The sequence below is a fragment of the Brassica napus genome, chromosome A1 (assembly GCF_020379485.1).
Source record: "Brassica napus cultivar Da-Ae chromosome A1, Da-Ae, whole genome shotgun sequence".
Taxonomy (NCBI): Eukaryota; Viridiplantae; Streptophyta; class Magnoliopsida; order Brassicales; family Brassicaceae; genus Brassica; species Brassica napus.
The window spans coordinates 28,130,159-28,157,414 of NC_063434.1; the positions used below are offsets into that span (position 1 = coordinate 28,130,159).

A 27,256-nucleotide genomic window follows, 5' to 3' on the forward strand; every position below is an offset into this window, starting at 1 on the left:
ACATGGTCTATATATGGGGATCAAGCAAAAATTTAACAAATTGTAAGAGAGTGGGCCGTGGCTCATGATTTTGATTGAGGAAGAAGATTGTGAGTTAGTGGCTTATTAGTTATATTTAATTAACTAAAATGAAATGAAATGTGTCCATAAATATGTAATTAACTAAAATGAAATGTGCATCAACGTACAATATTAGTTATATTTATCAAATGGTGTATCTGTATGCACAAATATGATTATTTCATCCCATCATTTTTGTGAAATATCACTCAATTAGTTATGTTTTTCTTTAAACAGAGGTACATGATGACACTCAACAACTGAAAAAAAAACAACTGATGTCAGAATAAATATGTGTATGCTCCTGGTTTGATCCCTTTCAGAGAGTTTACATGGCTGAAACAATCTGCAGAGACAATGCTCCAAGAACTTAGAGACGAACATGAACTTAAACTAGAGGAAGATTTAGAAAAACAATGAAGGTTTCTGGAATAATATAAAAGATTCCGAACCTGTTCTTTCTCAGACATCAATAAAAATCCCATTCTCTTGTTCTCCAATCTCACAGGGGGTTATGCGATAGAATAGGCTCGTATAACCTCAAGGATTGGCGCTCTACACAACGGGCATTTCCCTCCGGTTCGGACCAGCTCGTAACCACACTTTGAGCAAGTGCACATGTGCCCACATCTACATATTAACACAGAGATATGATCAGACACTAGTTCTGGTACTGTAAATCACAAACAATTTTACCTGTACAAGAGGGCATCTATGTCGGCATCGCAGCAGACACAACAAGTCCCATTCCTTACATGAGCCCATCTTGACCCATCTTCGGATGTTCCTGGTCCAAGACCTGATAACATCATCCATTTAATTAAACATATCATTAGATATACATACTAGAGATGAAATTTGGATAGAAAGGAGGGAGATAAAAAAACCTTTGTCACTAGGAGATTGGTTTAAAGCTGCAGAGACCTCTTGTCTAACCAAACGCTGCAGCTCAGACTGCATATCCATACAAGTTTCTAAAGTCCTCTGCATATGACTCATTCCTTGCTGAAGCCTCGCCATGTCTCCTCTCAAGTCGTTCATTATCTCCCATTCCTATTCCACCAGAAACAAAAAGCTGATAAGAGAGAAGAAACAAACAAACAAACAAACAAACAAAAAGCCTGAAACCAATTTAGCCTTACAAATTCAGATCTATGCAAAGAACGAGCGTAGCTAGTGTGATGCCATATTGGCTGTGGTGGAGGCATTGGTGGAGCTGGCAGCGTTTGCGATTGATTGATGCCATCAAGCTGATCCTCGTCCTGTAGAAACCCTTGTTGCTCTCTACGATGTTCTTGAGAATCCAACGTTTCTGGTTGAAAATCCCAGTCGATGTGAGCAAGTCCTCCTCCTCTCCTCTCAACATATGACTGTATCAATTGATCCAGATTCTCACGGAAGCCACTACGTAGAAGGTTAGAAACACTTCTCCTACAATATTGAATATAATTCCATTAAACAAATAAAATTAGATGCCAGGAAGAAAGTGAAAGCGAATCCATTATCTCCACACCTGCTTAGTAGCTCCCGGAGTTCAATGCTGTTGTTAACACTATCGTCATCAGGTAGATGGAGCCTGTTTAATCTTCTCATTGGTACTACACGGCGAGTCCTTGAGCCTCCAAACCGCGTCTCAGGCTGATTCCCATCAGATTGTCTAGAGTTATCTGCAGGCCATACACTCTGACCTTCCACTATAACAGTTTCATTTGAGTTGTTTCCAGTTCCGTCTTGGTGCAGGTCACCAACTGAGTTTTCAGGCCCGTTATCCCTTTCACTGAACTGGCTTAACGTTGCTTGCAGCAAATCTCGCCTCTCGTCTGTTGTGAAAACTTCAGACCAAGCTCTTTCTTGACTGGTATCTCCATCCCAATTTCTATCTGGATTTGGTTGGTTACTTCCCGAGTTGCCCAAATCATTAGGTAAGAGAGGGGTACCATTCCCCTGTCTAGAAGAATTTAAACTCTCATTTAGCAGCTGAGAATCCTCAGAAGTATTAGCTGTTATTTGGTTACTCCTGGTTGTATTGATGTTATCGGCGTTAGTGTTGCTTTCTGGCCTATCACGAGCTCCTTCCCTGTGACAGATCAATACCAATACTGAGAAAGCAGCTCCGAGTAAGCTAAATGCATATCTTCAATGAGTGGGGGAAGGTAAATGAGACGCAAGTATATAATACATATCCACACATCACACGACTATGTGACAAGTCTAAGTAAATGTTCAACCATTCAAAGGGAAAGGACACAAGTTTTTACCGCAAACCCGAAACTGTTTGTCTTTCTCTTAGTTGGCGAATTTCACTTGCTGCCACTGATGGAGCTCTAACTTCCTCTGAAGGTGTCTCACTCCGCAAGAATCTTCCTCTAAGAAGCGACTGTGAAAAAAATTTAGTTAAAATCAAAGTTACAAGGACCTATGGTTCCATCATTAAGTTAATATATATGGTGTTAGTCGCCTAATCTTAGTCTACAATACGTCTTATACTCCTCACAACTTTGGTTCTTATCACAACAACAACTAGAGAGCTTGTTTATAAGTATGCAATCAATGTTTGAACAACGAAGAGAAAGATGATGTCCTAAGAACAAACCTGAATCCGGTTACGATGAGCAAAATCAGAGACAGCACGATGCTCCAACAAACCCTGAAGCTCTCTCTGTCGCTCTCGTTCAATCCTCATGAGCAAATCAACTAACGCCTGCCTTCCTCGCAGCCTCCTCAAGTCTCTACGAGTATGCTCCCGTCTCCCTTCCTCACTCTGAACTTGTGCTCTCTCATCTTGTGAACCAAGAGACCGTTGCTGATCTTCTCTTCGACTCCCACGAGCCCCTCCTCCTCCTCTCTGCTGACTTGTCATCTGCATCCACTCCCTGATAATCCTCACTCTCTCCCTCTCAGTATCACCAAGCCACTCTCCTCTACGGCTATCATCGCTTCTCTCTCTCACATTAGACGAATGATCCGTTGTCAATCCACGCACAATATTCCTCACCCTCTCACTCTCAACATCGCCGAGATCAGGAGACTGCTCTCTACTAGAAGAACCATAACCATTCTCACTCTCACTCACCTGACTCTCCGCCTGAGCCACGTCAGCACTCCTCACCCTCAGCCTCATCCTCTCCCGCGCCCTGTTCAAAACATGCTCATCCTCCAACTCTCTCCACATCTGCAAAATCCCAGACGCCTGAGTCCTCGGCCTCGGCCTCTCAGGCGCCCGCCCGGAAGAAGTGGGAGGAGACGCCTGAGTCCTCGGCGTCTCCTCCCTAAGGAAAGACGAGTCCAGCGTGGAGACAGCGTGCAAGCCAGCGATGGCGATGAGCTCAGACTCACGGTTCCTCCTCTCGATGGTGGTGATCATCTCCTGTGCCTGCCTGGCAGCCCAGCGGCTGAGAATCCTGGACTGCCGGGCGGCAGAGGATTCTGCTATATCATCACCACCACCTTGATGGAGGTGGTCAGACCTTCTCCTCCTCCTAAGAGGTTGTTCATCTTCTTGATCATGGTGGTCATTGTCAGGATTGTGAATTGTGCTGCAAGACTCAAATGAGATGCAATCTTCATCCATGAAGTCCTCAAAACCATCCATAGAGTCAGGTTTTTGATGCAAAGGATCAATATCAGTCATCCTCACAATTGTTCCCTCCCTTTTCTATTTTTTTTTTTTCTAAATCAAATTTATCAAAATGTACACAAAAGCTTCATCACACTCAGAATCTAAACCAAAGGAACACAATCATGATTGATAGCACAACATCTCCACATCCAAAACAATTTGCACTCAATTGTAATCGCACCTGATGATAATCATATACAATAATCGCCCAGAAAAAAATCCCTAAATTTTCACTTTCCTGAAGAAGAAAAAAAAAAACTTTGATTACTTCCGATGCGAAACAATCGGATCGAAATTGCGAAATTAACCGGGAAAAGATGATCGAGACATACCTTTTTTCTTCGAGTAACTTGGTCAATGGCGAAACGAAAAACAAGCAAGTTAAAAATAAAATCGATAAAGGTTGCTAAAATTAAACGGAGAAAAATCTGGAAAGATTGAGGAAGAAGGAGAGAGCCGGCAGTTTATATATGGCACAAGAGAGAGAGGTGCCAAAATGCCAATGGTCATTAGATAAGCCACGAATTAAAAAAAAATTAATTAAATTAAAAATCATTAATCATAATTCAGAAAATAAAATCACTCCTCAATGGATGGGTTCGTCACAGAAGAAACAAGAAAAGCAGGGCTTCATGATTTGTTTACTCCTTTATTTTCGACGCTTTTAAGTTGTTGCTAGACTTTTTAATTTTAATTGGAAAAGGTACTAATCAATGATTCAAGAAGAACCTTGTCACACTGGAGGTATGTAGTGATTCAAAGGATTCTAATGAGTAATTCAATGAAGGACCTTATAAGAACTTCAGTCTATGTAATGGACAAAGCTTTTGTGGTATCCCCACCAACCTAGAGACTTGAATTTCGTTAACGAGGGTACGTAGCTCTCACTGGTTCCTCGTGAAGGGTAGTGACAAACCGGTTTTATTAACGTATCTTCTCGTGAAACAATGTTCCTTGATCCAACCAAAAAAATCAGAAAACTCATGATACAAAAATCATGTAGCTGTCTCGGTTTATTGTAATTTTCTGATGAACCAACGAGACGTTGGCTTAGTGGTAAAGGAGTGTCTGGTAGACATTCCGACAAAAAGGAATGCGTACCAATGTTTGAGGGTTCCGGGCAAAAAAATAAAACCAATTTTGATTGGTTTGTTAGTTGAAGAGAACTCCATGTTTGTAATAAGGAGGAGACTTTTGTTTGGGGCATTGATGGAAGACGTTTTGTAACGCAATGGGATGCAACAAAGAAGAGAATAATTTTGAACTCTGATACATATACATTATTTTTATATGTCTTGTGATAGCGAATCATTGAGTAGCAGAAGGAGACTACAAGTAAAACCTATATCACAATCAATGTGTTCAACACACAAAGGTCTTGTGTCTTTTTTTTTAAAGTGGTACTTATTATCACCGAGAAGAAACCAAGGTGCTTACTTTGAAGCTAACCGAGAGCACTAGGACCCAGAAGCATATGAAGATTAGCATCACTCTTGTTAAATTATTTTCTGATTTTCCTGGCACATTCTCTTGGACCATACCGAAAGAAAGGTCCCCGTTTTTGCTGTATGACCAACCCATGTTGCTGTCTGATACTGTGATCATACTTACGTGAACCGAACCTGATGACTGTCCTGCTTGTAGCCGGACAACTCCATCCTTGGTGAGGATCTCCGAAGCAAATTCAGTTGGAGTGGGAATAGCACCAAACATGTGGCTCGCCTTCTTGAGCACCGAGTTCTTGTAATCTGCGTTATTAGGAAATGAACCATCAGCTAAACATAACACGTGGGGTCTATTAGCATATGGAGGGCGAGTTTAGATAGTGGTAAGTGTGTGTTTACCTGGCTCAAACTCTGTTGTGTCTGCATTGACTTGTTTCGAACAACATGCTTCATCATTCTCCTTTTCTTCCACCACTTGTTTGCCTCCTGAGGCTTCCTCTTTCTCCAGTTCCTTGGTCTCAGCCTGTCAGGTTTTTAATGGTGAGTTAAAGGGAAACTAAAAAAAGGCCAAAGACAATGGCTTATATACCATTTGAAAGAGCTCTTCTTGATCGGGAACAACATCTTCAGTTCCCATCAGTTGAGAAGGATCAAAAGTCAAGTTTTGGTCATCCTCATCAAAGAAGGTGAGATAATCTTCAAAGTTGAAACCATCTTGGTCAGTACTGTTGAGATCATTCGTCTCTAGGTACAGACCATCGTTCGGGTTCAGAAACTCCTCACCGGTAAAGTAGTTACCCTCAACAGGAAAAGCATTGTAACCTGATGCATCAGTCTCAAAGATGTTGTCAGAAGACTGCAAGTTCGCCGTGCTCTCTTCTTGGACGCCACATCCATTTTCTTCATCTGGAAACAATGCATCACGGATGATAAGCTTTTGTTCTTCCTCTGAAAGGTCCACTGGTCCTTCAAAGTTGTCATGCACATAGTTTCCAGGTTGGATATAGTTTGTTGTGTCTGAGTAGTTTGTTTCAACGTTATTGCTGGATTCCCCTTGATCAAATCCCAAATGTATAGGAATGGCATCATAGACGTCAATTTTCTACAAGAATTAAAAAAAAATGATTTCAGAAATAGAAGAACAACAACAGCCTATAAGGGAATCTATTAGTATCAGTGAATGATATAGAGAGAACAAGCTTCTTATATTCCTCAAGAGTGAATCCTCAATGAATACAAAGAAGCAATAGCTAACCACAATAGATCATTAAATGTTAAAATACCAAACTCTAAATCAACTACTTCTAACAAGTTCTATTTGTACTGTCATCTGGTTTCAACTCTTTGTCGGGAATTCAAACAATGTAAATAGTCCCTCCCAACCGAGTGGTACTCCTACTAGACACTCATTTACCACTAGACCAACAGCTCGTTGGTACCATTCATTCATATATATCAAATATTTACAATATTCTAGTGCCTAACAGAATCAATAACCATAACATTGCAATGTGACCTACACTACTAGAACACAAACCTGATCAATGTCATGGATGTCGACATAAGCCTGATCTTCAAGGCTTCCAGGATCTTGATTAGGCTCAAAAGTCATACAATCCTCCTCCTCCCACTCTTCCTCAACAAACGGAGCACCATACTGCTCTCCATTTTTAGGACCAGACCCACTCTTCTGAAATATCTTACAAAGCACATACGCATCCTAATCCACAACACATCACAAACAAAAGTCAACAAACCATAACACAAACTCCAAAAAAAAAAACACAAACTTACTTTCTGAACACCAGCTTTCACAATATCATCATCAACCAAACGATACTCATGCATAACCCAATTACTCCTCTCACCACGAGGAGCACGACCTTTATGATAAACAAGAGTCTTCTTCATCCCAACGACTCTCGACCCATTACGAATCTCCCGATCCTTCCCCGTCGTCTTCCAGTACCCCATCTCAGTCGCACGGTTCGTCTTGGACCCGTTAGAGTATTTGTTATCGAGCACGCTGAAGAAGTACCACTCCAAGTCTCTGCTCTTCAGCTTCGACTGACTTGGGAGATCCCACGGCTCGGATTTGTACACGTGCGTGACGGAGATCGCGTCGAACTTAAAGGGTTTGTTGCAGATCTTGCGTTTTAGGTAGTAACGGACGAGTTCTTCGTCCGTTGGGTGGAACCGGAACCCTGGAGCGAGCGACGACGTCTCTGAGGAGCCACCACGACGACCCATTCGAACAGATACAAGGTTTGGACGAGTTTTGGAAATCGTGTCGGAGAAGAAAGAGAGAGGATGTGATTGGGATTGGAGAGAATGAGGGAAAAAGCGAAGCGGAGAAGACTTGAGATGAGGACCAAACACAACTACTTCCGCGAGGTTTTAAAATCTTCCAGGAATGTGTGCCAATAGAGAATATAAAAACGACGAGCTGTGATGTGTTTTAAGTGACAGTCTCTAAGCCCACCGACACGTAGGAAGTCTTGGACTAGTCATAGAGTCTTTGGATTTTGTTGAGGAAGTTGGTAGGTGCATAGGTCCGTAAAATTAGCAAAAAAAATAATTTCTTTGTAGAATTAGCAAATTAAATCCGAAGAGACACTAAAAATAGAATATAAGTATAAACCTAAATTAAGCTTTGACAAATTATAAAAAATATTATAGCATAATTATCTACTTTGAAAAAATGAAACCCAAAAACTTAAATTACATAAAGATAATAAATCTACATATTTATTGAAAATGGAATCCGGGCTTTTATTTCGTATTAAACCCTTTACAGTCAAAAAAATAATTATTGACAAAGAACAAAGTTAAAAAAATAAATGCAAGTTACGTGTAACAAAAGTTTTCTAACGATGCTGACGCAACCGCGTTCGTAGCCTATAACCCGAATTTTCAATGACGATAATATCCTCGGTTCTGACAAGCACTCACGACTTTTTACTTGAAAAGCACTTTACTCACTTCTCATAAAGACAGAGATAGATTCTTGTCTGTAGACTATTTTACCCCCAGACTTGACCATTAATAACGGTCATGCCCAGGCTAGCTTACACACCAAGAATTCTTGAAAAAAACAAAGACTGTTCTTGTCTGAAAAGATTAGATAATAGATAATACATGACAATGGACCACCAAACCTGAAAAATCAAAAATGTTAATGCATAAACATCCCATAACAAACAGAGTTTATTTATCCTAATTTTACAACAGTTTCTCAGTCTGTCTGAACAAGCTACATAGATAGCTCATAATATTAGGGAGATCACAGCTAATAAGTAGCCTGGAGAGATGGGGTTTTAGAGCATTTAGTGTCCATTGGCGCTGTTCTTCTTGAGCTCATCGTTCTCCTGACGCAGAGCATCGATCCTGGACTGGAGAATACTGATCATAGCCTCTGCGCTCATCATCTCAAGCTTGAATGTCTCTCTCTCAACAGACATCTGGTGAACCTCCTTCTTGAGAACGTTAAGCTTCTCTTCAGGAGATGGAAGTTGAGCAGGAGGAGGAGAAGCTTCCTTGTGAAGAGGTTTTGGGTTTTCTTTCTTGTCGGAGATACCCATGAGAGAGAACTCAAGCAATGCAGAGATGGCTGTGTTGGTGGCAGCTGCAGCGGTCGAATTAGAGACTAAGGTTGGTGTATTGTCGACGGTTGTTGTTGTGGACGAAGAGTGGTCCTGTGTGGTCCTGGTTGATTCGTTTTGGCGTCTGCGTTTGTATTGGAGGAGAGGTAATGGAGCTTCTTTGTTGAGAACACATACAGGAGGAGGAGGAGGAGGAAGACGCTCATCTTCTTCTGTTTCCTCACGTTTGAGTGCCTCCTCAATTTCATCATTACGGTTACTGTTGTTATTCTCTTGATGGTTAAGTTCGATATCCATTTGGGTTGTAGTCTCTCTTGGTGGCTCGTTGATGTTAATGAGGTCCTTGCTTTCTGGCTGTATTTCCTACAAGTAAAATATTGAAATAGTAGAGTGATTGTTCAATAGAGTAGTCCAGTTCAAAAAAAAAAAACTGAGTTAGTCCATTGAAGCTACATAAGAGATTGGTTTCAACACAGAGCTTTTTGCATATAACAAAAAAAATAAAATGAAACTAAAGGTTATGAAGGAAGTACAAACCTGGTTCATCTGGTTGTTTCCATTGGCTAGTGGTAATGGCTCTGCTCTGACCCTAACGTCTACTCCTGGAATCAGAGCTACTCTATCATCAGACCATTCCTCTTCCATGAATGGCGCGTACCGGTTCCCACTAGGTGGCCCAATGTTATTCTTGTGAAAGATTCTACACAACACATATGCATCTTGCTGCATCCAAACAAAGAACTGAGTTAAGATAAGAAGTTAACTTGAGATTCTTTGGACAGTATCAGTTAAAGCCATACCACCAAGTTTCCATTGCTTTCAGTTTCATAGTCCACGAGGCGATACTCGTGCATAACCCAATTGGTGCGGAGCCCGTCCGGGGCACGACCGCTGTGGAAAACGAGAGTCTTTTTCATGCCGAGGATCTGAACGTCACGGCGAATCTCTCTGTCTTTGCCAGTAGCTTTCCAGTAGCCTTTGTTAGTAGCTCGGTTCATCCTAGCGCCGTTACCGTACTTCTTGTCTAACGCGCTGTAGAAGTACCATTCCTGGTCCCTTGTCTTCAGCCTCGAGAACACTAGAAAACACACACACAACACAGCAGAATAAAAAAAAAAAAAAATCAAACTTGAGATATTCAGACAAGTAAAAAACAAACTCTATGTCCTGAAACACAAGCAAACTAATTGGGAAAACACAAATTAACAATGAATCTAAAAATACACCAAATTAAACTCAAAAATTCAGATAACTAAACACAGATGAACAAACTTCATTCCCTGAAACACAAGCAAAGATGCTTAAAATACTAGATTTTACACAATTAAATAATTCGATTTATGTCACACTTTTACAGCCTAAACATAGCAAAAATTAAATCTTCAACGAAAATTACCGAAACCCATAAAGCTAAACTCTTTACCCAGAATTGAGTCAAGAGACCAAACCGCAAACTCAGCCAAAATCAGAATCAAGAAACTCACAGAGAAACCCAATTCAAACAGATACTCAAAAAAAAAAAGAGACAAAGAGAGAGAACCACCTGCTAAGTCCCAAGGCTCGTGCTTGTAGATATCAACCTCCCCAATCGCATCGAACCGCACTGGTTTGCCCAGAACCTTTCTCTTCAAGTAATAGCTCACAAGCTCCTCGTCAGTAGGATGAAATCGAAACCCAGGAGCAAGCGAAGTCGCCGACACAGCGGCACCCGGAGCAGTCGCAGACGGCGGCGAGGACTCAACAACAGCCATAGATTCGCGACCCATTAAAGTAAGAGACAGTCCTCTGTTTCTAGGGTTCCTCTCTTTCCCCCAAACAGACAAGGGAAGTTGGGAAAGTGGGTTATCGATTAGACGGAGAAGAGAGAGAGAGATGCCCCCAAAGATTAAAAGGTACCTTCAATTGCAAGAAATTTTTTTTTTTTTCTTTTTCTGCGTTTCCAAGAAACAAGTTATTTCATTTTATTCCCCATTTCTTTTTTTTTTCTTTCGTTTCAGTAATAAACCCTAGCTTCACTGAGTAGGTTTTTTTGTCGTATTATGTAGTAAAATAATTAAAACGCTGTCGTAGTGATCTCAAAAGTAAATTTTTTTTTTTTAAACTGTAAAGATGAAAAACCAAAAGAACAAACCTACACTACACATACAAACAAGGTACGATCATTCTACTGGGACACACAAACTCATAAATGATGGAGACATTTAATTATGAAAGGTTCCGTATAACATATCGACATAGTCCAAAAATCGAAAATCTTCCCAATTTGAATAAGATATACGAATCTCATGCATTGATTACCTTTCCAAATACGTACATCTGGATAGAAAATGTGTTCGGATTTTATGATAAAAGTCTTCTTTGAAACTTGATAAACAAGAAATTAGACCGTAAAAAAGTTAAAAGACATTAAGATAAGAGTAGATTAACACTAGTTTCATGCCCGAGAAGAATACACGTGGAATTTTTAGTCCGAATATGGTTGGTTATTTGGATTATTTGCAGATGAAAAAGAAAAAGATCATTAATCGGTTTAAGAAAATTAAGATAAAGTATAATACTTTTTTTTTTTTGTTCAAAAAAGTATAATACCCTTTTGAAAATCGAATCCAGGGTAAATTCGTACCTAATCCCTTTTTGTCTTTTTTTTTAAAATAATTGCAAATTACGTGTAACGAAAGTCTTCAAACGTCGTTGACGGAACGAACCACATTCGTTCATCGTAACGCTAACCAATTAAAAATGACCTTTATACCCTCAATGTTATCACTAATTAACGAGGTTAAGCTTTCTCTTCCCACTTCTCGAGGAAGACAAAGTAGTTTCTTGTCTGGAAGACCAGATGAAGCACTTAATCATATAGATTGAACATTCCTTGAAACAGATTACAGAGAGTTCTTAACTGAATAGACTTAGATGATAATATATGACAATGGAGCAACCTGAGAATGTTCTCAAAAGATGTAGAACCCATCAGAAAAAAAAAACCAAACCGGTCCCGGTTTATCCTAATTTTACACGGTTCTCAATCCGTCTGAAGAAGCTACATAGATAGCTCACAATATTTTAGGGAGATTACAGCTAAAAAAAGCAAAGAAGACACCTGGAGAGATGGGGTTTTTAGAGCATTTAGTGTCCATTAGCGTTGTTCTTCTTGAGCTCATCGTTCTCCTGACGCAGAGCATCGATCCTGGACTGGAGAATACTGATCATAGCCTCTGCACTCATCATCTCAAGCTTGAATGTCTCTCTCTCAACAGACATCTGGTGAACCTCCTTCTGGAGATCATTCACCTTCTCTTCAGGAGATGGAAGTGGAGTAAGAGGAGGTTGATGGTTTTCTTTCTTCTCGGAGATGCCCATGAGAGAGAACTCGAGCAACGCAGAGATGGCCGTGTTGGTGGCCACAGCAGCGGTTGGTGTGTTGTCGACGGTTGTTGTTGTGGACGAGCAGTGGTCCTGTGTGGTCCTGCTTGAATCGTTTTGGCGTCTGCGTTTGTATTGGAGGAGAGGTAACGGAGCTTCTTTGTTGAGAATGCATAAAGGAGGAGGAGGACGCTCATGATCTTCATCTGCCTCCTCACGTTTGAGTGCTTCCTCTTCTTCTTCATCACAATGGTTATTCTTATGGTTGACTTCGATATCCATTGGAGTAGTAGTCTCTCTTGGTGGCTCGTTGATGTTAATGAAGTCCTTGCTTGGTGACTGGATAGAGTTCTACAAGATTTGGTAGCAAACTCAATGGACTAGTCTAGTTTTAGCATGTAATAATTAATAAATACTTAAATGAAACTAATCAGCTTGTGGGTTATGAAGGAAGTACAAACCTGGCTCATCTGGTTGTTTCCATTGGCTAATGGCAACGGCTCTGCCCTGAGACTAACGTCTACTCCTGGGATAAGAGTTACACCATCATCAGCCCACTCCTCTTCTATGAACGGTGCGTATCGGTTCCCACTAGGTGGCCCAATGTTATTCTTGTGAAATATTCTACACAGCACATACGCATCTTGCTACACACTCAAAACAAAGAAGTGAGTTAAGATAAGAACTTAACTTAAGGATTCTTTGGACAGTATCAGTTAAAGCCATACCACCAAGTTCCCATTGTTTTCAGTTTCATAATCCACAAGACGATACTCGTGCATAACCCAATTGGTACGGAGCCCGTCCGGGGCACGACCGCTGTGGAAGACTAGAGTCTTTTTCATACCGAGGATCTGAACGTCACGGCGGATCTCTCTATCTTTGCCAGTCGCTTTCCAGTAGCCTTTGTTAGTAGCTCGGTTCATCCTAGCGCCGTTACCGTACTTCTTGTCTAACGCGCTGTAGAAGTACCATTCCTGGTCCCTTGTCCTCAACCTCGAAAACACTAGAAACAACACACAACACAGCACAAGAGAAAAAAAAATCAAACTAGAGATAATAATAACACTAAACTTGAGATACTTAGACACGCAGCAACAACAACAACAACAAACCTCATGTCCTGAAACACAAGCAAAACTAGAAATTACAAAATACATCATTACCAGAAGACAAAAAAAAAATGATAATAAGACTAAAATTCAGAACAAACTTCATTTCCTGAAACACAACAAATCTGAAAAAAAATAAAAAAATGAATTTTTCCCAAATTAATTCACAGTGTAACAGCCTAAGAGTCATATCAAAAGTTACTAAGACAAAGAATCTGCAACAAAGCTAAAACCTTTCTCCTAGAATTGAGTAAGAAGGCATCATCACCACACCTGCTAAGTCCCAAGGCTCGTGCTTGTAGATATCAACCTCCCCAATCGCATCGAACCGCACAGGCTTCCCCAGAACCTTTCTCTTCAAGTAATAGCTCACAAGCTCCTCATCAGTCGGGTGAAATCGAAACCCAGGAGCAAGCGCCGTCGCCGCCACAACAGCACCCGGCGCAGTCGCCGGAGAAGACACAGCAACCACAGATTCGCGACCCATTAGGACAAAGACAGTACTTTGTTACTGAGGGGTTCTTGTGAAGAGCAAAAGAGAAGTAGGCAAATGGGTTTTGTCTGGAGAAGAAACCAAAGAGATACCTTCAATTGCAAGAAATTTGTTGGCTGTTTCGGATTGCGATTCCGATTTTCATTTTCATTTTCATTTTCCCCCAATTAATTTAATTATTATTTTTTTCTCTTTTTTTTTTTTGAGTGTTGACAGTAATAAACCCTTTAAGACGTTACTGAATAGGTTTTGTCACTCAAAAAAAAATATCAAAGGACTCTGCTAGAATGGTTTGAAGCATAATATCTATAGTTGACAAGAAAAAAGAATAATATATTTATCAAATAAGGGTAAGATATATTTGTTATTCGATTCAAAGATTTTTTTTTTAAATAATGAAAATAATCAAAGTTTCCCTTTTATACCAAGAGCATTGTATATGTATGTAGTTAAATATTTTTTATATTATCTTTAAATAGTGCAATTTTAAATATACCAAATAAGGTAACAATATTTTGAGAAAACATATATGCAAATATATAATGGCTTTATATTCTTCTGAAAAAGTTATTAATTCTTGACACTCATCAGTATACCAACACGTACATGTCAGCAAATTTATAAAAAAAATTATAATCTTATTAATTTTACTTTTTATCTAACCTTATGAATTTTATCCATATTTACATTTGATCTTATCTCTTATTTAGTTTTAAAAGGTTTTTGTTTACTAGGGAGGATAATGTCGTTTTCTTCTTCTTTTGGGGAGGGGACAGTATTTAATGGTGTAATAATAAATTCCAGAGATAATTTTCGATTCAAAATTAAAAACAAGTGATTGTTGAGATCACAACAATGACTAGGTTAATTAATTCAAATGTGTAGCCCAACAAGTAATTGAGAAGTTGACCTGAAAAAAAAAATTCAAAAGCCAACGTAAATAGTCAAAAACCCATGAAAACTTGTTTTTGGTTTTTATGTTAAAAAAATCTAGTTTCTTTACATTTTAGGGAATCCATTCTTTGAAAATCTTGATTGGGTGTAAAATAGATTTTGAAAAAACAAAAACTAATCTAAAAACTACAAACAATCAAGTTCTTAATGAGAGAATCGAATGGCTGGAAACAAAAAAGGAGTGACGGTTACGTTTGCTTGCAGACGGATACTTTACCAATAAGGCAAGCTAAAGAGGACGAAGACTTGATCCACACGAATCATCATCATCTTCCCATCTTCTCTTATTCATTTACAATTTTTATTAATTGGGAATTATTAATTTTCTTCTTGCTTCTATGTCTATCAGTATTCAGTAGTGCAAGTCCAATCCAATTTTCTTTCAGTTTTCAGTTCATAGTTCTTCTTCCAATCTATATATATATAAAAATGTTTGCCTCCCTCCTGAGGTGTCCACGTGGAAACTCTTTTATTATAGAGGCAACACATGTCCTGCTCGAATGAAACTCATCGTTTCATTTTTTTTGGTGTGGGCTTTGATTTTTCATCTGGCCCGAGAAGTTGGAGTTTGTCTCTAACCCTAATCCTGGAGAATATGAATTGGCGTTCGTAAATCGTCGTCATACGACATACAACGGCAGAATGATTCGACTTTATCCTTTACCGGATTCCAGATCCAGTGACGAAAATCAAAACTGTGGGATACTCCTTTTCTTCAACCCGCAAAGAATCTCCGCCGTAGATCCGCGAGAAGCCGCGAACAAAGGAGGGGAAGCGATCGCCAAGAACGAGGGCTTCTCGACATCGGGAACACGGAGCTGGAGGTACTGGCCGAGCCGAGTGTAGGAAGCCACGAGATCAGGGGAGTTATAATCTTCGATCCAGACGTGGATGGAATAGTGATTCGGCGGCGGATTCGATTAGAGAGAGGAGCTGGGGTCCAGAGAGAGGCGTCATGGAGAACCGCCGCGGCTGTGACGACACGGTTGTTACGGGAGGAGAAGCGGAGATTGCGTGCGAGGGGGAGGCGGCACAGGATAAATATGAAGGAGAGGGTGGCTAAATTGTGCATGGGTGCTGGTGATAGACGGGGAGAGAGAAAGAGTGGACATGGTGTGTTGTGGAAATTTTTTTTTTGGCCGGTAGTAGGAAAGGGCGGCCCGAGTATGTCCTTATCACCTGGAGAGAAGGCTACAAGAGCAAGCAGAGGGAGCTGGTGAAATGGGTTTTGACTAGGAGGATTACGAATAGTGATCTTGAGGCTGCTGATCTTGATGAAGATGGAGTTGTTGGGTGAGAGAGATCATGACGTTTTCATTATCTGTCTTATTTGTTTCATTCTTCCTTCTTATGCTTATGGTTGTTGTTTTTTTGTGTGTGTGTGTTTGCAGAGCTGCGGAGTTTATAGTGTATAACTGAAAGAGATGGGGAAGATTGATGAAACAGATATCTCTGGGATCGTGGAAGAGTTTGAGAAGCTAGATTACGATGAGTCTAGAACTATGACGACTTCTGACATCGTTCTAGCTCAGATGAATCGGGATCTTTGTTATGTTATATATGCACATCACTTAACAACAACAAAAAGCAAAGGAAGTGAACAGTTTTTTTAGGAACTTTTGTATGTTTCTGTTTGTGTTTTGTAATGGCACATTCTCGCTCTTTTACTGTTTTTTTTATGCTTGAGTGTATGATCTACAAACGTATAGATATTTCGATTGATACAAACACTTTGTGTAATAAAACTGAATTTCTTCCTATTAACCTGTAATGGAGCTCTGTTTTTTCCATTTAATCTGCTCAAAGAACATGTGATGATGATGATTGTTTTGTTTCTTTGAAAACTCTGTTAGACTGAACAAAACGTTTACAAAGAAGAGAGACAAAAAGAAAGGAAGAGTATTAGAGATGTTGTCGTTTCTCGAGCTGAGTTTCATGGCAATGTGGGTCAAGCCAGTCTCTTGAAACACTTTTTGACATGCTAGGGAGGAGAGCAAAAGGTAAACAAGATGATGGGTAGTGTTCGTCAACAACAAAGACGAGGGAGAAAGACAAACAATAAAAAATATTAATAAAAAATATTAATGATTACATTATTACGTTTTTTATGGTAAGATATTTTTGTGAATTTTAACAAAAGGGAAAATAGTAGAGTTGGTATAACTATACGTAAATTTCTGATTTTTAATCTTCAACGTCTATCTTTTGGCTTATTCCAACAATTAGTATATTCTGAGAGTTGTGGTACAACAACATGTTTATACGTGTCTATCTTCTGAGACCATGTTTATCGGGTGAAATCCAAAATGGGTTTCTAAATTTTTTTTTGTCTTATCTGATTTATAAAAAAAAAAATTAAAAACGAGTCAATTGCGGATCGTCACGTGTCGGTGGAACCCGCGTAAAGTGCAATAACCCAAAAATTATCGATCCTTAATTCATATCTTTTGTTACCGATTTTTTGCCTCTAGGGTAGGACCCACGCGTTAAAGAAAGATTACAGAACAATTTCTTTTACGTAACTCTCTCCGAGAAGTAACAGCAGAGGACAATGTCAATGAGAAGAGAAATACAAACAACATGGATGTAAAGTTAGTTCCATAAATTCTACGATTTTCTATATATATCTCTAAACTAATTGGTCATCCGAACTATTTAACTAAGTTTTACTAAGAAAAGTTTATATGCTTCATAAAGTTCTTTATGAACTTAACAAAAAAAAATATTGGTTTAAATTCTATTAACATAAAAATACATTATCTTTTGTAGCATCAAAATCTACATATTATGATTTTAAAGTAACTATTGGTTTGAATCTATTTTTATAACTTTATGTTATAGTATTAGACTGTAACGGATTATTAATTTCATAGTATTTTTTTTAAATCCTACTTAAATGAATGAGTTTTACTTAATCGGACATTTAGTACGACCTTCATTTCATATGGTTTATTTGATAAAGATTTGGATGATATGGTTTATTTGATAAAATTTAATAAAATGTGTGTATACTTAAATAATCAGTTTTAGATTGTTATGTTATTTAACTAACTTTATAAAACAAATTATAAATTGATTCATTTTCTACATTATCTAAATAAATAGGTTTAAAAATGTATGAAAAGTACCAACGCATTCAAAGACAAATATATAAAGATGAAAAATAGTTCATAATTTTTGTATTGAATTTCAATTGTAGTGTCGAGTATTTTTATTTTACTTGATAAAAATATAACAAACACCAAAAATGTAAAATAATTACATTAATGAAAAAATAAAAGCATTTTATTAATTTATCAAATCTTTGATTTCTAATAAGAGCATCATAAGCAATAGTAAAATTAAAATTATTTTTAGTTTAGGGTAAACTACATATTTTTACATGTATATGAAAATTCAATATATCTTTTAATTGATCTTCACTTGCTTAATAAATATTAATATAGACAAAGATAAATTAATAACAACATCAATGATCTTTAAAAAACATTGTATCATTTATTAATAAGTGTCTCAAATTAATATCATTTGCTTTTCTGATACTATTTATGTGATGTAATATAATCTTTTTTGTAGTGTATCATACATATCTCTTGCAAATGCAAATCTAAAACGCAAACCACGAAATCATACAAAAAATAATAACTTAGATCACAAGTAATGTATATATCCCGCCCGTAGGGCGGGCCGACCCTAGTAAACAATATTTATATGTATATAAGCAAAGACGAAAGAATTTTTTTTGGTCAATGTATCTATCTTATTTTAGTGTAGATTGTCAGCTAACTGACACCACTGTCCCCAAAAGGACCAAACGCTAACACAACTTTTTCAGCCTCATCTTGATTTCTTATTAGTATTATTATGGGCCTAATTTCTTCTGACTTTAGAATATAAGTTTTAAAGCCCACTATTTCTTTGGATTGGACAAGGTTGAGTTTGACTTAACAAACAAAATAAAAGCATGAATGGCATAGTGTACTGCAGTTTGAACTTTCACTCTCCACCTAGAATTTTAATGTCAACAGTCAGCATGAACAAGTATTCTAACAGACGTATTAGGAGTTAGGACCCGTCACGCCCTTTTCATGAACTTTTATTTCTTTTTCGAACAAAAGTTTAGTTTACTTTTGTTTCTTAAAAGGGTCTGAACTTTTTTTTTTTTTTTTTGCTAAGAATGTAAATATCATTTCATAAAATGAACAAAAAGTTTTACAAGAGTGTTGTTAACAAATTGTAGAACCTAGGATAATTGATTCCACGGCAAAAAAAAAATAAAAACATGGAAGTAAACGATAATAGGTAATTCTCCAAACTTCAACTTCTAAGCATCCACCTAGAGAATTAGCGATAAAGACTGTATTCCCGGAGAAGAGGCTCGATCAAGGCTAACACATTCTGAACTTCTTCTTATTTTTTCTCCAAAAAATACATTTTTCAAATTATACGTGCTTGTTCTCATAATTTATACGTAACAGTTAAATTAATTTTTAAAATGTGACATGAAATTCTAACTATTGTTCAATGGACAATATAACTAAAAGAAAATGATAACTTTTACAAATTTCAGGATCATCTTTGGAAATTTATTTTTCATTAAATTTGAAATAATAGAATTGGTCCTAAAACACTATTGAATTATCTAGCATTTATTATCAGTTTTTTACTGGTTATAATTATTAAAAACATATAACACTTAAGTAACTTTTTGTGCGTTTTATATTGAAAAATATAACTAGGAATGTGGTATTTTGGAAATCATAACCCCGTTATAGAAGAATTTGCGTTAATTTGTAAAACTATACAAATATGAAGACTGCTGACAAACAAAAAAAAATACAAAAAATGAAGACTTTATATAAAGAATTATGCAAATAATTTATTTTCGCCCTAAACATATATGCATATAGATATATTTGTAGATACCATTACATTATGTCTACTCTTGATAAAAGTTTCAAAAAAGTCTAGTCATAATAATAAATTAATAACTTTCCTTGATATATTTTTTCCTATTTTTGTGTTGAGTGGCCAAAATGTCTTACATTAACTTGGATGTAATTACATAGCATCTGCAGATCTGGACTACTAAGACAAAGAACAGTATTGTGGTTGTAATATATTTTGAAATGAAGTAAACAAAAGAAGAAAAAGAATCTTGCAAGTCTTTGTACAAGCAAGGAATTCAGTAATTTTTTAAAAATGGTTCATCAATTTCTACGTATTTAAAAAAAAAGAAGTAAAAATGAATTTTGGCATTGAATTTTGATTCAGTAATAGCAATCCACCAATGTAGGAGCAGAAGACAAAACAATAGACTTTTGTTCTTCTCTCCCTTGTGTTTGTTCATGTCCATGTTCTTGCTTTGAAGCAACACTTAATCCGTTGACCCGGTTCTCATCTTCCGGGGCTGGTAGATTCAGATCTAAATCCAACGACACAACCGCACTCCTAGCTCTCTTAACCGGAGCCTGAACCGGATAAACCGGACCGTCAGACAACTGATCGAACGACATAGGCGACAATGACAAAACCGTGTTTGCGGTAGCCGCACTGGCCGGAAGTGCTAATGTCGCGGTTGGGGTGGCTGTGGCTGCTACCCCTGCGCCTCTATGGCGTCTCATGTGACCACCTAAGGCTTGTCCGGACGTGAACTCGGCTCCACATATTCCACATTCGTGGACTTTATTGTTATTCGCTTTACCGTGCACCACAAGCGATCTATGGTTATTATTGTTGTTAGGAGTTGTGGTGAGGACGTTGTTGAGATGATGAGAAACGGCGTCGTTGTAGATAGACTTCTTGAGGTCATGAAGACCCGGAGCGGCTTTAGGCTTCTTGTGGCTGGCTCTATGGCCACCAAGAGCTTGGAAAGAAGGAAAAGTCCGGTCACATGTTTTGCATTGGTAAACATAGTAACCAGCTCTGCCTCCACTTGTAGTGGTCCCGTTTGATGAAGATGTCTCTAGAAATCTCCTGCTGCTAGATCTATAAGCATTGTTGTTGTTGTTACCGGATTCTTGGTAACTTACCATAAGTTGTCTTGTTTGTGGTTGTTGGTGTGGAAGAGAGTGTCCTTGGGCAAGGAGGATCAAACAGTTAGCCATATCTTGATCTTCTTCGTCAGCCGCGGCCTTTAATGTCGCATTGTTGAAAGATGAAGAAGTTGAAGATGAAGATGTCACACCAATGCTCAAAATGTTGTTATCATTCTTATTATTGTTGTAGTTGATCTCATCATTGAGACTCTTCTCCTTGGCAACAAGACTAGTGGACTCTTCTTGGGTATCCGGTTCTTGAGAAGACATAGGAGGGACAATAGAGAAAGGGATTGGGGACTGAGGACGCTGCCTCTTAGTCCTCTTCCCTTTAATGATCAAGGCTTGCGCCTTAGCTGCCGATATCGCCTCCTCGGCTGTTTCCATTGGGCTGATATAGAGAGTTTCAAGAAACAAACAGAGAAGATGAACTAGAGAGAATTGAATTTGAAGACGGAGATGATCAAGATTGCATATATATAAATATGTTTGTGTGTGTTAAGAGAGATATAGGTGTGTGGATTGAAGAGATGCATACATAAATAGAGAGTGATTTAGGGAGAGGAGTCAAATAGAGACACCACATTCTCTAAGTGTGTGGAATATGTTGGACTTGTCTTTTTGCAGCCTCTTAAATTTTAGTACTTCTGTAATTGTCTCTATTACAATTTTCCCAACTTGGCAAACTCATCACAAGAGCTAGAGAGAGAGGAGAGACACCACCAAACATAACAAAAAAGAGTGTAAATTTAGACAATTACTTGAGTTATTTATTATTTGTCTCTTCAACATCCCTTTCTTTTACTCTGTATAATAACTTATTATTGGATTAGTCCTGTCGAAAGAATCTGACGTGGAGATAATTACATGTGGTTAGGTTCTAAATACAAATATTACCGAACTTTCTAACCTTAAACTCAACATTTTCTTTTTGTTATTGACAATGAATGTGACATTTTGGTGACATACAAAGAACGAAAGAATTTAACTAAACATGTTATTTATATCCAGTAAAAATATTTCATGCAACAGCTATATATATCATGAAACTTAGTTTGAATATTTTTATATGATCTGCTGCCATTCATTGAGAAAACAATTATATAAAAAAGAATGGTAAGTAGAGGCAACTAGATCACTTTTGGTGAACGAATGTGTAAATTAATGATAGTGCAAGCCTGGCTGTCACGGAGTCTACGGCTCTCCCCTTTGGTCTTTCTCTACCATTACTCCACTCCATTTTCTTTCATTTTTTTATTTATTTATTTTATTTGGCATATATATATGTGTATATATATATATATATATATCTAATACGTATACGTACGCATCTCCTCGTATGTACATGTTGGTTTAGCGAACAAATACACTCTTATTAATTTCTTATGACATACACCAAAGACCAAAAAAATAAAAATCCAACCAATATGTTGTAAGAGTACGACGACTTATCAAACCAGATTTGAGAGTTGAGACAATGATTGGGGAAGTATTAACCAAATATCAATGACCAAGTTTCTTAGTTAAACTAATTCCAAAATGTGTAAAGTCATGAGACCAAGGGAAACATCAACGACGTGTGTGTGTATATATATATGAATGCGGTAGATTAAATAATTATTCGTCACTATTATGAATTTACGTAAGAACCGCAGTAATGTGATAGTCGATTGGTTATAAATTTATATCTTTCAGAATCATCGCGTTAATTATTAACCACTGATATATTTTGTCCCAAAATTCGTAACTTAATGGCTTGTTTGAGCTCCAGATAAAAATGTCTAATTTGTGAATTGTGATAATACTTTGTTTTAAGAACTAAGATGGTAGATGTTCTTTTCGATGATCCGGGTCATCAGAGGCGTATAGATCCGACTAATTTCGGAGGCCAGGATTGCTTAGTCCCTTCCCAAAATTGTACATGTTTGCATGTGTATAGTATTATATTTGAAGTATGCTCATATGTTCATGGCTGCATGATGTGAAGAGCAGCCACTTCACGTAAGAATATTATACTAAGCGACAAGAAATCAACAAATGCAGCTCATCATACCTCCGAGGCTTTTCAGATCATCAACCAATAACAGTTATATATATATTAATTAATTAATACGAGAATTCCGATTTGAACTATAACATTGCAAAAACTAAAGAGTGGGTAATAACTATCATATATATCTAACCAAGTTACTTTGGTATAGTAGCATAGGAGCTCCAGCTGGAGTGCCCACCCCTGGGTTCGAGCCTTGACCATTACAAAATTTACATATGGGCTGCAGCATCCGAAACCAAAGACCGTTACACAGTGAACCACATGGTGACGCCCTGGCAGTGTCCATGCTCACTTCGGTCTCTAGTTTAGACCACCTCGGTGAGTCAAGATACTCGGTTTGCAAAAAAAAACTTTCATATATATCTCATGACATGTGTATAAATTAAGGTGATGTTAAAGTTTTTACATGAAATAAATCTGTGAAGTAAGGAGATTACGTATTGCTGTATTTATATCTTTATAAATAAAGGGGACTTGCCTCTCTCCACAGGCGGCCACGTCAGCAAGGAGGATTGGGCGTTTTCTGCCACCTGTCATCACCTAAAGTAAGTTTATGTTTTGATCGAGATCTGAAAATTTAGTTCGCTTCGTATGCTGGGTTTTGCTAAAACTTTGAATGTAATCTTAGTATGCTGGGCCCACTAAGTGATGCCTTTCTTTCTACATGGATCATTAATTGAATAGATTCAGAAGTCTGAAACCTACGATTCCTTTTCCACCTCCCGTCACGTAACCCTCTGCCGTTATGCCAAATAATCAACATACTAATCCCACTTTCTCCTCTTCATTGCATGTTTAATTTCTCGATCCTGAGCTTTTCCAGAGTAAATATATAGATACACCTTCTCATTGGCCTTTCAAATACCTCTAAACATTTTTCCGATCGATTTTTAATTTGCAAGCTTAGAAAAATTGAAGGCAGGCCGGTGCAAGTAGGTGGTACAGACGCGACTGCTCCAGTTTTTGGAGGCTATGAATGTCAAAAAGAGGCCAGTTGATTGGGGGGGGGGATTGATATGTTGCTGCTAGATTCCAAGGTATTCTGATTAAAGCTTTTTAAATCGGCGAATTTCATTATTTTATTATTTTATTTTGGGACTCTTTCATATTTGTAAGAAAAATTGGTTACTCTAACTTGAACTAATAGGCGACGACCGCAAGCTCTATGCGGCAGAGCAGTTGGTGCTCGACATCTGCAACCTCAAACTCAGGGAGAATGCTCTTCAAGAGTTATCTAAGGTTGTTCATTATCTCTATGCAATTAAACTTCACTTGCTTAGCATTTCTTATGAATTCTGATCGTCTTGGTTTTTGTGTTTGCAATCGATTTTTTTTACAAGGTCTTGGTTTGTTTTGCTCGGTTAATCTAGGACATGCTTTCAGATTTTTAGGATAATAGTTGAGACTCTAGACAATTAAAAAGTTAAATGGCTTTGATGTTTTGTAATAATATAATGTGTCGTGTGGTTTTGCTTTGCTTTCATATTTCAGAAGAGAGAGATCTTTCATGATTTAGCTCCACTGTTGTGGTAATCTGTTGGTGCTGTTCCTTCTCTTCTACAGATACACTTCGTCTATTAAATCTGAGTGGAACCTTCACATGCTGAAAACAGAATCGAACTATCACAATTACACTTTAGCGGCTGAGAGTGGGAAGAAGGCGATGCAAGAAGTTGTCTTGAACTGGTATAAACAAATCTCAAAAGTTTCATAACATATATCGTCCCAAAACCTGGGCTTTTTTCATCGTTTTCTTAACTTTTCGAGACAGATAATTTTATGTTAGGAAAGCTTATGTGATTGCACATCAATGGAGGAAAACTTAAGAATCCCTGGTGAGTAACTTATCACCTCAAAATCTTAAACAGAGGAGGCATGGATGCCAATGAGAACCTAAGCACTCAGTTCTGTATCATCCTCTCTTGATGTTTTTGATGTTGCTAACGCCAGCCTTCTTACTTCCATTGATATGAGTTAGCTAATTCCTTTGAATTTATAGATTTGGATTAAATATTATTCGTTGTTTTGCTGAAAATTTACCCTTTCTTCTGTCAAATTCATTGAAATTCAATAATGATGCATGTGCTAAGATCAACTCCATGATCATCCCATGCTGTGAAGAATGGATAGAGCCCAAGAGTGATCACAGTCACAAGGTCGTAGAGATCACAATCAGCGCATGGAAATATCTTCTTGATGAAAACTTGTAAGTTTCAAAATTTCAATCTGAATTAAACGAACCCGGAAAAACATATCAAACATTATAGCTGGTTTTTACATACTGGTGACGATAGGAATGTTCTTTGGTGCAAACAGGTGAATGAACCTTCGTGTTCAACGCCCATGAAAAGACCAAACGACATACCAAGCATTGAGTCCGTTGAGGAACTTAGAATTTCAGCATCTGAGACTTACTGAGAGCGTGTCAACTTTCAAGATGGGAAACTGTTGAAACAGGCCAGTGGTGATGCAAAGCAGCAGCAACAACACCTTATACGCGCTTCCTCTGTTTACGTAGCAGCTGTGTCGGACTCAAAATATACCCTCTCTCGGCTGTTAACTGAGACCAAAGGTTATTATTGTGTCATACTCTACAGAGAGAGTATTGTTGCATACATGTCGACATATTTTCTTCGTGGAGGTAGTTTGAGGATTTTACAAAGTCTTTATTTGGTTAGTTAAGATTTGTATTGTTTATTAGTTGGAACCAAAGAAATTATTATCTTATGAATCAGTATGTTAGTTGAAATTACAAGCAAATCTATTAAGCTTTATGGTTTCAGATAGGTCATGAGCTTGAGATTAGCGATTCCTAATGGTATAGTTCCAGGGAGATAATGCCGGTAAAAAATATTCTGGGATTAGTCGACCCTATGTGGACAGTGTGTTCGACAACTCGGTGATCACCCTTATAGCAATGTAAACGTCCCACAAGCACTAATCAATACCTTTCATTCAGTTACTTAAAACTTTGAGAGAGACTTGGGTTATACTAGATTTGAAAACTAAAAGACCCGCTACATCATCGGGATGAGACGCAGCAGCTCCCGTGGGATTTAGATATGAACAAAAAATAATGGCGGTAAGATGATGAGATAGAAAGAATAAGAGTTCATGGTGTTGTTTTAAATATAACTACTGATGTGAAACAATATTTGGCATGCGTGAAAAGAAAATACAAAGAGAGATACAACAAGGTCTAATAAGAAGTTTAATATCCAATGAAAGTCATTAAAATAAACTAAGATAAAGTGAAACTGTGAAAGATAAGAAATCTAATGTTGATGTCCATCAAAATTATATGTTCCATCTGCAAACAAAATGTTACTAACTATGTAAATTTATACGTCACACATGAATAGTCGTTAGAAGCAGTGGCGTGCCTAGGGTATAAAAAGGATTTGTTCCATGTAGGCATGGCAATTCAGAAAATGATTGACCAATTAAACGTTGAAATATAACATGTCTTCCTTAAAGCACATCATTCTCTTTTGTCTATCCCAGGAGCAGCTCAATCCATTCATCTTCAGTTTTCGTCATTTACTTTTAAAATAGTATTTCATGCTGTTTTTTAAAATATTTTTTAATATTCGCTTACTTCACAAAATATGTTTACTTCTAAAACAATTTTTGGCTTTCTTCTCTATCAATTTTTAATATACATTTACTTCACAAAATATGTTTACTTCTAAAACAATGAATTAATCTATTTATAGGGTAAAGACCAATTTATACTCTATTAAAGAGTAAAATATAGTATAATTTGAGTCTTTTTACTTCAAACTCAATTTAAGAATGAAAAATATAATAGAATTGGAAATACTTTAAAAAAAAATTCTAAACAACAAAAGAAACACGCAGAACAGTAATTTACATCGAAAGTACGATATAATATAACATATAATAACAATAATTTCCATTGTTTAATTATTTTGTAAGAATATAAATCAACAATAAACATGTTTTTACCAACAGCAGTGAAATATCTCTAACAAGATTACAATTCTAGAAAAAAGCAATTAGGAATCTAGGAAGCCAAAATATGAAAAAGATATATCATAATAAAATAAAAGTGATCATGATGTGAAAGTGAACTTATCATTAATCATGAAATAAACACATAAATACAAATATATCTGAATTGAGCGCCAAAAAAAAAAATAGAATGGGAAGTAACATGGCACTATACTAAACATAAATAAATAGGTCTAAAGTTCACAAAACTGTGTGTACTCCCCAAACCTGCCATTTCACGTTTGGCTCATGTTTTCATATTTGAGACTTTATTTTTAATTGTCGGGCTACTAATTTGACATCCAGACAATGAATTCGTCTAACGGCACATTGCATTACTCCTAACATTGTTGAACCCATAACACTAAATCTAAATTACATTGAACAATCACTATGGGAATGACATAATTGAAAAGAAATCGTGAAAACATATGTTGAACAATAAATTATTATAACTCTCACCAATATAAATATAAATTTCAACCTTTATATTTTACAAAACT

At 37.3% G+C, this 27,256-nt stretch overlaps 5 protein-coding genes and 1 long non-coding RNA gene across 7 annotated transcripts; 1 reads left to right on the forward strand and 5 right to left on the reverse strand.

The window, feature by feature from the left end:
• Window positions 1–181: 181 nt before the first annotated feature.
• LOC106346172 lies at window positions 182–4,673 on the reverse strand. The gene is made up of 9 exons (XM_013785427.3): window positions 4,012–4,673; window positions 2,654–3,917; window positions 2,319–2,437; window positions 1,574–2,137; window positions 1,203–1,491; window positions 948–1,113; window positions 757–859; window positions 513–690; window positions 182–406 (listed from the first exon to the last, which is right to left on the reverse strand). Exons 2-8 carry the CDS (start codon window positions 3,689–3,691, stop codon window positions 573–575), a joined length of 2,397 nt encoding a protein of 798 aa, XP_013640881.2. The 5' UTR covers window positions 3,692–3,917; window positions 4,012–4,673; the 3' UTR covers window positions 182–406; window positions 513–572.
• Window positions 4,674–4,916: 243 nt separating this feature from the next.
• Window positions 4,917–7,522, reverse strand: LOC106346176 (NAC domain-containing protein 53). Its single transcript, XM_048753385.1, has 5 exons — window positions 6,919–7,522; window positions 6,662–6,844; window positions 5,714–6,226; window positions 5,524–5,647; window positions 4,917–5,427 (listed from the first exon to the last, which is right to left on the reverse strand). The coding sequence occupies exons 1-5, from the start codon at window positions 7,372–7,374 to the stop codon at window positions 5,090–5,092; spliced, it is 1,614 nt and encodes a 537-aa protein (XP_048609342.1). The 5' UTR covers window positions 7,375–7,522; the 3' UTR covers window positions 4,917–5,089.
• A 761-nt stretch (window positions 7,523–8,283) lies between these two features.
• LOC106346177 (NAC domain containing protein 52) lies at window positions 8,284–10,699 on the reverse strand. 2 transcript variants are annotated; one of them, XM_022689349.2, is made up of 4 exons: window positions 10,270–10,699; window positions 9,527–9,804; window positions 9,264–9,449; window positions 8,284–9,080 (listed from the first exon to the last, which is right to left on the reverse strand). In XM_022689349.2, the coding sequence occupies exons 1-4, from the start codon at window positions 10,490–10,492 to the stop codon at window positions 8,451–8,453; spliced, it is 1,317 nt and encodes a 438-aa protein (XP_022545070.1). In that variant the 5' UTR covers window positions 10,493–10,699; the 3' UTR covers window positions 8,284–8,450. The 2 variants fall into 2 exon arrangements, with proteins under 2 accessions (XP_022545070.1, XP_013640887.1); XM_013785433.3 differs by having other exon boundaries at window positions 8,284–9,089; window positions 10,270–10,693.
• An 869-nt stretch (window positions 10,700–11,568) lies between these two features.
• On the reverse strand, window positions 11,569–13,889 carry LOC106346178 (NAC domain containing protein 52). The gene is made up of 4 exons (XM_013785434.3): window positions 13,475–13,889; window positions 12,818–13,095; window positions 12,551–12,736; window positions 11,569–12,440 (listed from the first exon to the last, which is right to left on the reverse strand). Exons 1-4 carry the CDS (start codon window positions 13,686–13,688, stop codon window positions 11,853–11,855), a joined length of 1,266 nt encoding a protein of 421 aa, XP_013640888.1. The 5' UTR covers window positions 13,689–13,889; the 3' UTR covers window positions 11,569–11,852.
• Window positions 13,890–14,230: 341 nt separating this feature from the next.
• On the forward strand, window positions 14,231–16,438 carry LOC106370479. Its single transcript, XR_001274318.3, has 2 exons — window positions 14,231–15,941; window positions 16,040–16,438. It is a non-coding gene; the product is annotated as an uncharacterized LOC106370479 (long non-coding RNA).
• A 2,319-nt stretch (window positions 16,439–18,757) lies between these two features.
• Window positions 18,758–24,880, reverse strand: LOC106351142 (zinc finger protein ZAT5-like). Its single transcript, XM_048753565.1, has one exon. It carries the CDS (start codon window positions 21,071–21,073, stop codon window positions 19,919–19,921), a length of 1,155 nt encoding a protein of 384 aa, XP_048609522.1. The 5' UTR covers window positions 21,074–24,880; the 3' UTR covers window positions 18,758–19,918.
• Between the last annotated feature and the right edge of the window lie 2,376 nt (window positions 24,881–27,256).

Coding starts and splice junctions, on each gene's coding strand:
- LOC106346172 (XM_013785427.3), bottom strand. CDS start 3,691: ATGACTGATATTGATCCTTTGCATCAAAAACCTGACTCTATGGATGGT. Junction 2,138..2,318: donor CAAACAGTTTCGGGTTTGCG/GTAAAAACTTGT, acceptor GATCTGTCACAG/GGAAGGAGCTCGTGATAGGC. Junction 860..947: donor CCAATCTCCTAGTGACAAAG/GTTTTTTTATCT, acceptor TGATGTTATCAG/GTCTTGGACCAGGAACATCC.
- LOC106346177 (XM_013785433.3), bottom strand. CDS start 10,492: ATGGGTCGCGAATCTATGGCTGTTGTTGAGTCCTCGCCGCCGTCTGCG. Junction 9,805..10,269: donor CGAGCCTTGGGACTTAGCAG/GTGGTTCTCTCT, acceptor TGTGTTTTCTAG/TGTTCTCGAGGCTGAAGACA. Junction 9,090..9,263: donor GAAACAACCAGATGAACCAG/GTTTGTACTTCC, acceptor TTTTACTTGTAG/GAAATACAGCCAGAAAGCAA.
- LOC106346176 (XM_048753385.1), bottom strand. CDS start 7,374: ATGGGTCGTCGTGGTGGCTCCTCAGAGACGTCGTCGCTCGCTCCAGGG. Junction 6,845..6,918: donor TGAAAGCTGGTGTTCAGAAA/GTAAGTTTGTGT, acceptor GTTGTGGATTAG/GATGCGTATGTGCTTTGTAA. Junction 5,648..5,713: donor AAGAAGAGCTCTTTCAAATG/GTATATAAGCCA, acceptor AAAACCTGACAG/GCTGAGACCAAGGAACTGGA.
- LOC106346178 (XM_013785434.3), bottom strand. CDS start 13,688: ATGGGTCGCGAATCTGTGGTTGCTGTGTCTTCTCCGGCGACTGCGCCG. Junction 12,737..12,817: donor AAAACAATGGGAACTTGGTG/GTATGGCTTTAA, acceptor TTGAGTGTGTAG/CAAGATGCGTATGTGCTGTG. Junction 12,441..12,550: donor GAAACAACCAGATGAGCCAG/GTTTGTACTTCC, acceptor CAAATCTTGTAG/AACTCTATCCAGTCACCAAG.
- LOC106351142 (XM_048753565.1), bottom strand. CDS start 21,073: ATGGAAACAGCCGAGGAGGCGATATCGGCAGCTAAGGCGCAAGCCTTG.